Source organism: Galeopterus variegatus, unplaced genomic scaffold, assembly GCF_000696425.1.
Source record: "Galeopterus variegatus unplaced genomic scaffold, G_variegatus-3.0.2 Scaffold7112, whole genome shotgun sequence".
NCBI classification, from domain to species: domain Eukaryota; kingdom Metazoa; phylum Chordata; class Mammalia; order Dermoptera; family Cynocephalidae; genus Galeopterus; species Galeopterus variegatus.
The window spans coordinates 94675-103291 of NW_007733223.1; the positions used below are offsets into that span (position 1 = coordinate 94675).

Sequence of the window (8617 nt, forward strand, 5' to 3'; positions counted from 1 at the left end):
CGTGCACCCCCCAGTTCCTGCACACTCTCGTTCCTTTCACGGGAAGCTCTTCCAAAGAACGGCCCCTGCTTTCTCTGCTTCCTCACCTCCTGTTCCCTCTCGACCCACTGGAATCCGGTCTGTGGCTTCCACGGTTCCACTGCAAGTCCCTCTGATAAAAGACACCAATGAAGTCCTGGTTGCCAAACACAATGGATCTTCCCATGTTTTCTCCTACTTCACCTCTTGATCACTCCCTCATTCCTTAGGCTGCTTTTCCCCTGATGTTTGTAAAGTTGCTCTCCCCTGGTTCTCCAGCCTCTTCCGTCACCTGACATGTACCTTTTCCTGCCCCTCTTCCTTAGCCAGACTCTGTCATGGGGTCCCCTTCTCACCCACACCCCCTTCCTGGACAAGCCCATGCCCTCCTGTGGCTCCACGGTCCTCTTGTAGGTGGAGGACCCCACTCCGCCGCCCTGACTTTCCTCTGTGCTGCTGCTGGACGTCTCTGTCTGGTGCCTGCAGAAGGCATCTCAAATGAAACATGCACACAACTAAGCATATTACTCCCTGAGCTCTGTCCTGAACACCAGGGAGTGTCACCGTTCCCTTCCCTTACTGCTTTACTTAGTGACCAAGGCGTGGAACCTCTACTGCGCTAACTGTCCTCATGTACTTTCCTCTTCTGCATCCCACCCGCTACTGTCTTGGTTCGAGTCTTTGTCATTTCCCATCTAAATTACTGCCATAGTCTCCTAACTGGTTCCCCTGCCCCCATCCTGCCTTCTGTGCCAATCTCTTCTTTAGCTAGCTGTCAGAGTGATCTTGTCACTCAAAAATGCTGAAATAACCACCCCATTTTCCATTTTAACATCCTCTAATGATAGTGCTCAGCAATAAAAAAAAGAATGAACTACTGATACATGCAACAACGTGGATGAGTCCCAAAAATATTATGCTGAGTGAAAGAAGACAGGCACAAAAAAGCACATAATATATGATTCAACTCATGTGAAACTGTAGGATTGGCAAAATGAATCTATGGTGGGGAAATCGGACCGGTGCCAGAATCTGAGGGTGGGGAGGCTGGATGGAAGGGGCGCTGGGAGCTTTCTGGGGTGGTGGGCAAGTTCTAGGTCTTGATATGCTTGAATCAAAACAGAGTGGACCACCTAGAGCTCATCATCTCACGGTGTATAAGTTATACCTCGATTTCAAAACAAGAAACAAACAAGTAGATTATTTTAAAACCCTGTGACGGCTCTCTCTTGCCTATAAATAAAAGAGCAGAATTTTGAGTTTCATTCCAAACCATCTGGCCTCTGCCTCCCCCTCCACTCAGTCCCTCCACCCCGTCTTGAGCCCACCGCGTCCTGAGCCCTGAGCTCCAGCCACACTGAACTCTTCGCTGTCGCCAGGGTTCTCAGGCTCTTCTATGTGCTTGTGACTTCGCCTCTGCTCTGCCATCACAGCGACTTCCTCTTCCCTCTTTGTACAATCTCCGAGAGTCTCTCATCTCCCAAGACCCGGCTCAAGCGTGACCTCCCCTGTGAAAGCTTGATTTTCATCCCCCCCACCAAGGAACCCTCGTGCTCCCGCTCCACCTCAGGCACACGTCCCGCTTCACCGCATTATTTATGCATCTGTCGCTTCCTACAGCACCGCCAGCTGCCTGCGGGCAGCGGCTCTTTTCTGGCATACCCCTGTGTCCTTGGCACCTTGCACAGAGTCTGACATATTGAGGGTACCCAAATGAAATTTAGTGAAAGAAGTTAGGGACAGACAGAAGGCAGTTACTTAACAAGTGGCAGTGCCATAATTTGTGACCAAGACTGACTGACTCACTCACTCGCTCTGAAACTCTTCCCTAGTTACTTTTGAGAAAGCTGAATTACAGGGACAAGTATCACCCAGCAGTGGTGGGGTGTCCCTGCAGTTGACACCAGTGTGAGAGGATGGGGGCCGGCACACACCTGACTCTACACCCCCCACCTACCAGGCCCCACCTCTCTGTCTGCCAGCTTTATCTCTTTGTCCTAGAGATGCCATGGGCCCCTCTCTCCACCACATGTCTTAGCTAAAGGGTAAAACAGCCATTTCATTCTCAGTCCACCCAAGGGAGCATCTGAGTATCCCAGCCCATGGCTGGGCATAAACAAAGTTGCATCAGAAATCTGTTCTCTGGGGCCAGCCCGGTGGCGCACTGGATAGTGCGCCGCTTGGGAGGGCGGCGGCGCTCCCGCCCGAGGGTTCGGATCCCACATACAGACCGGTTCCCGCTCACTGGCTGAGCGAGGAGCGGGAGCAACACCGAGGGTTGCGATCCCGTTGACGGTCCCCGGTCCGGTACGGGGGCGACACTGAGGGTTGCGATCCGTTGCCGGACACGGAAAAAGACAAAAGACAAAAAAAAAAAAAATCTGTTCTCTGTACTCATTTACTTTTCTGTTGTTTTCATCTTTGCATACTTGATTGGTATCAGTTTGCCTTTATTAGATATATATTTAAGAGTGGAATCACTGCACCATAGGGCAGGCATATGTTCAGATTTAGTAGATAAAATGAAACAGTTTTCCAAAGTGGTTAAACCAGTTTGCACTCCCACCAACAGGGTGTGAGAGCCCCAGTGGCTCCACATTCTGTTCAATACTTGGCATTTTCCATCACTTAAACTAGAGCCTTGCTGGTAGGATAAACTGCATTCCTGAATTCTAATATTCAATTTGCTAAACTAAGACAGATTTTTAAGTGGACATTTCCCCTGCACCAGGGTCAGGATGGCTAAGAGAGAGGCACACTGTGGGCGCTAGGTGCAGGTGGTGGCGGGTGCCGAGGAGAGCTGGAGAGCTGGCTCAGGATACAGGAATGAGGCTGGGGTGCTTCGTGGTGACAGGCCCCTCCTGCCTGGGAGTGGCTCTTTCCCTGTTAGAAAAGGAGGTGCAGAATAACACAATATAAGAAACGTTGAGGTCAGGTAAGAGACTTGGTTCTGGACCCGCCTAGGCTGACCACTTGGTGTCTGGGGTTGGCAACTCATTTTCCCTTGTATAAGGAGCACATTAGGTTTTCAGTTCCGGAATTTTGGACACTGGCTCTGGAATCTGTCTCCTCTGCCCCTGAGCCTGCCTTATCCTTCTTCTCGCCTGCCTGGAGGTCATCGGGGCTTCATCCTCTCCCTCCCCCCAGCCAGTCTGCAGGGGTTGGGCTCCAGTGGGATGGGGGACTCGCTCTCTGGGGGGCCCCATCCTTCGGTGGAGCCTGAGGCCTGAGCACAGCCTTTATTTGACCTTAGTGGGGTGGGGGTGGGATGTTTTTGTTCCCCAGCTTTAACTTGGAGCCTGGTTATGACTTCCTCCATATCTACGACGGACGGGACTCTCTCAGCCCTCTCATAGGAAGCTTCTACGGCTCTCAGCTCCCAGGCCGCATTGAAAGCAGCAGCAATAGCCTCTTCCTCGCATTCCGCAGCGATGCATCCGTGAGCAATGCTGGCTTCGTCATTGACTACACAGGTAAGGGTCGTGGTGCCAGAGATGACTGAGGGCAGGGCCCGCCAGACCTGGCAGCGGGGGAGCAGTGTAGGGTACCGAGGAGAGCACTGAATTGGACCATGGGGAGCCCATTAGAAGCCAACTGTTGCCACCTGCAGAGGACCTGCCTTCTCTGCGGCCCTGCACATGGCTTAGTCTTTTACACCTATAGGCCCCAGGGCTAGGAGAGAAGCGGGCCAGCATTCCTTTTGCACCCCATTTCTACTTCCAAATCATTATTCCTCTTCTCCCCTTTTCCTATGAGGGTCATGTCTAGCTCTACTTCAGTCTCACAACCTCCCTCCGTACCTGTCAGCTAATACCTTCCTGGCCACTCCCTGCATTGATGAGGGTTCTGATATAAGGCTCAACTTTCTTCTCTACCCTAAAGCCTCCTGCTATCCTGGGTAACTTCAATTCCCATATGGGCAGCCCTTCTAATCCTAGGGTCACAAAGCTTGGACCTCTGTCCCAAGGACACTCGTTGGCCATACTCTGGCACCTTGTCATAGACTGGTCACTTTCTGATACTCTCTGATTTCATTTGCTTCTCCTTCCAGCTGTCCCAATCTCTTACTCATTGTACCTTTGAATTACTTAAGAAAAGCTCAGTAGTACAGGGGTCAAAATGCAGGACTCAGCTCTGCGTTTGTAGCACCAAAGCAGCCACAGACAGAGCATAAAGGAACAGGTGTGGCTGTGTTCTAATACGAATTTACTTACAGACTATCAGATGAACTGGGTTGAAAGCTCATGTTTACTAATTAGCAGTTGTGTGACTGTGGACAAGTTATTTAATCTCTCAAAACCTCCATTTCTTCATCTATAAAATGATGGCAGGAAAGTTCCTGCCTCCCAGAAACGTTGTAAAGATCAACAAGTCCACCCATGAAAGTCCTCAGTACAGTGCCCAGCACAGATCACACGTTCTAGAATGTTCAGATGGTATTGGTGGTGGGAGAGTAGTTCCAGGCTCTCAACAACTCCATGTTCTTCTACTCTGTTATTCTCTTTTGACCTTTTCTTCGTCCCTAATTATCCCAAACCGCGTTATCCAACTCCTAACTCCACTTTTTGCTTGATCTGTGAGCTTGGCAAGTTATTATCTCCTGGAACATCATGTACAAAATAGTCAAATTAATTATGTTGCAGGAGGTTAAGATGAAAAGGTGTTTTATACATACATATCATATATATACACACACACACACATTAGTATAATGCCCAGTATGTACTAAACACTTGCAGATACTCTGGAGATGATAGATTTTGTTATTATTACTATAACCCAAGTTCACCAAAGCCTCATCAGACTGTGTGTACAGAAAGGGTCTCATTGCCGGTTAAAATTAAAAATTCTCCGGCTCATGTTTCCCACCTGCATAATGTAGGACCTCAGCCACATTTTAAAGTGTCCTTTAATTAGGTGTTTCTAGCAACCCCGGGAACATCTCACATGAGCTCACAAATAATACTAATCATATTAATAGCTAACTTCATGTGTACCAACTGCCAGCACTGCCCTCAGTACTAAGCACTTTATATGCATCAACTCACTGAACTCACAGCTATCCATCGTCGGCTGTCTGTCAGCTACAGTTGTAGAAGATACTTGGCGCACAGGATAGAGAACGTTTTGCTTGCAGTCTTCCCGTGGCCTGGGGAGGAGCAGCTATTAGCCACCCTCTTCCTCTGGGCACCTGCCGTTGGTCCGCATGCCAATGTCAGAACAAACACGGTCGGCCGTTTCAGGATTCCAGCAGAAGCACGACCTAGACCAGCCGGGGCCCTCTACTGCTCACCACCACCGTCCCCACTGCCATGTCATCGTCATCACTTCTCATTATTCGTCTCTTTATCCACATTCCCATCAGTGCCCCCAACTTTCCTGCCCCCGGTCCTTCTATTGCATAAACCCTGCAAAACTGCACCCTTTGTTAAACCTACACCCTAATGGCTGAAGACAGCCAGAAAAAATGTCACAAACATGATACTTAGAGCCACTACAAGTGATGTCCTTTAACCCCAGCCAAGCCTTAGTAACCACCAGAGCTGCCTCTGACTTGTCCCAGGCAGAGAGCCCAAAACTTCACCCCAAATGTCACCACTGTCAACCTCATTCTTATAATAGCCCCCTCTTCATGGGGCTAGCCCAGTGGAACATAGTACAACTTCTTTTCTGTTTACTGAACAAAGTGTGAGTGTAATGTTTTACACACATGTATGTATGAGTGTGGAATATTTATAAAAAGATTTACTTCATCTTCCCTGGATACAGTAAGCTACGTGAGTAGAAACTCCCTCATCTTCCTCCCCATCACCTTGTTCATGGCGACCTGGCTGTGGTCACCTCTCCCCCAGGTCTGCTCCACCGAAATTCATGGGCTGAGATCCACACTCGCAAGTCCTCTTTCCAGAAGCTGTTTCCAATTCCAGCTGTTGGTCCAAGATGGTATCCAGAGGGGTCCTTCGGTCCAACCCATAGCCCAGGGAATAAGGCCTTCCCAGCTGCCATCTGAGCCAGCCACATGGCTGATGGAAGAGGAATTACTAGGGAAAGTGGGGAGGAGAGGCACAGCCTACTGACACACCCCCACACCTCATTATGATCTGGAGTACACGTATCAAGATAAACGTCTGTGTCTGGGCAGGAGGGGGATGCCTGGTTAGAACCTCAAGCTGACTTCCTTCCTTCCTTAAGTCCTTCCAAGACTGCACACTTCCTAGTATTAGTCATTCCTACTAACTCCCCAGGTCTCTGGTCTGATAGCCCATTTATTGAAGCCCAGGGACCCCTGCCTTATGCTATGGTCTCCTTCTCCCTATCCCAGAATCCCTGGATTCCTGGAGTGGGTCTATTCTGCTATCAGAACCATGGCCTTGATGATATTCTCCCATGCTCAATATCTTTGTAAGTGTAAGCTCCATTGCTTATTAACTGGCGGCCTGAAACAAGTTGCCTAACTTCTCTGAGTATCAGCTTCCTCACCCATCAAAGAGGGACAGTGATGGATGAGTTGTTGCAAAGGTTAGTAAATAGGTACAGCCCCTAGCAGAGTACCCCTGGCACGTAGTTTGATCCACCCTCTTCCGTCTGGTCGCCTTCTTCCTGTGTAATTGGTACTGCACTCACTGTGCCCTTGTTTGGAAAGGAGAAGTGTAGGGACCCTTCTTCGTGGGGCTAGCCTAGTGGAGCATAGTACAATTTCTTCTCTGTTTACTGAACAAAGTGTGAGTGTCATGTTTTATACACATATATGTATGAGTGTGGAATATATATAACGTGAATATTTGTGATGTGTATGTGTGTCCTGTATACTCTGCAGTCCATGGCAAAGAATGGAGATACTCTACACTCTGCAAGTTCATAGAACACCATAGATGGAGATGTAGCCTAATGAGGACTTACACGCTGAGGCAGGTCTGGATCCTTAGGAAGAGAAGAATTGGCCTCATCCATGCAGAAGCTGTGTATGTCTCTTTGTCTCTTAGAAAGATCCAGGGCTCTGCCAATGCTGAGGATTTGGGTCTCTTAGGAGCTGTGGCTTCAGGGGTCCTGCTTTGGGAGTTAAGGGGAGGCCATGAGAACCCCACATAGAGAGATGTTGCCAGACTCAGCTGGGCTTAGCACAGTGAAATCCACTCTATGAAGTCAACCCTTCAGCTGGTCCAAGACAGAGAGATCGGAGCCTTTCCCCACATCCTGCCAACATCTCAAGTGGGAAGCAAAAACAGAATGGATGAATCTTAGGGAATATTTAGTTTCAAATTAAAAAATCCATTCAGACCAACTTATTCAAAAAATGGGGTAATCAATTATAAGAATACAAGAAACATAAACCCACTCAAACAATTTGAGACCAAAAGGAGACTTTATTTTAAGAAAGCAACTATCAACCAAACTAAGTTAAGCTGAAAAAGGATTCTATATTTTAACAATACGGATAATAAAAACTCACTCTAACTTAACACAAAAAGGTAAAATACTTTTAGAGTACAAGAGCCCAAGGGCAGGAAACTCCCAAGAGTCTGAAGTTAGGATGGGAGTTGCAAGCACAAGGGGCAAGGGCAGATCGGGCATTTTTATTCATTTGTTCATTCAATAAATATTAATCGAGCACCTACCCTGTGCCAGACAATAAATATTAATTGAGCACCTACCCTCAGCCCCTGAGGACATGGCAGGGAACCAAAGTCCCTACCTCCATGGAGTTCACACTCTAGTGATGTCCAGACTGAGAAAAATGGTCATGGTGTCTACCCTAATGCAGCTTAAAGGTGAGCAAAGGAAACAGACAATTAATAAGCAGACAAGCAGGAAACGAGAAGTTAGGAAAGAAAAGAGAAGGCTACTCTGAGATAGGAAAATGGGCACCCACTTCCAAATGGCTGATACAGGCCTCACTGAGAAGGGGCCATTTAGACAGAGCCCTGAAGGCTGAGTAGAAGCCCTCTGTCAAGAGTGACGCATGGGGGTGTTTCAGAGGGAAGAGTTCAAAGCACATGGTCAGAGAATCTGAAATAACTCAGGAAAGGCCAAGGTGAGTCAACTATTACAAGAAGGTACTAACAGGGTGTCTATTTTCTCTTTCAAGCCCTTGAAAGTAACACTGTGGGCCTGGGAGCCATGACCAGATTTCCACACCCACTCCCACCCCACCCCACCACCCGCCACTGCCACAGGTCTTTATTTTTAAATTCAAAATGGAAATATCCTCATTTTTGCCTATTTTTAAAGTAACATATTTCTCGGAAAAATTCAAACAATACAGAAGCATATAAGATGTACTCTAGGGCCGGCCCGGTGGCACACTGCTACAGTGCGCCGCTTGGGAGTGTGGTGGCGCTCCCGCCGAGGGTTCGGATCCCACATACAGACCGGTTCCCGCTCACTGGCTGGGCGAGGTGCGGGTGCGGCACCGAGGGTTGCGATCCCGTTGCCGGTCCCGGTCCAGTACGGGCGAGACACTGAGGGTTGCGATTCGTTGCCGGACACGAAAAAAGACAAAAAGGAAAAAAAAAAAAAAAAAAAGATGTACTCTAAAAACTTACCATCCCCCCAGTACTTCCATCCCCTAATGTCTACTTAACAGTTTGGAATCTCATTT

The 8617-nt window shown here is 48.4% G+C and overlaps 1 protein-coding gene across 1 annotated transcript in view; it reads left to right on the plus strand.

The window, feature by feature from the left end:
• Positions 1-8617, plus strand: part of LOC103607093 (CUB and sushi domain-containing protein 2) — a gene marked incomplete at its 5' end in the record, with an annotated part of 107636 nt that overhangs the window by 89525 nt on the left and 9494 nt on the right. Inside the window, one exon of the mRNA XM_008591645.1 lies at positions 3304-3491. Coding sequence (XP_008589867.1) covers positions 3304-3491 — 188 coding nt within the window. The remainder of the gene's footprint in view (positions 1-3303; positions 3492-8617) is intronic.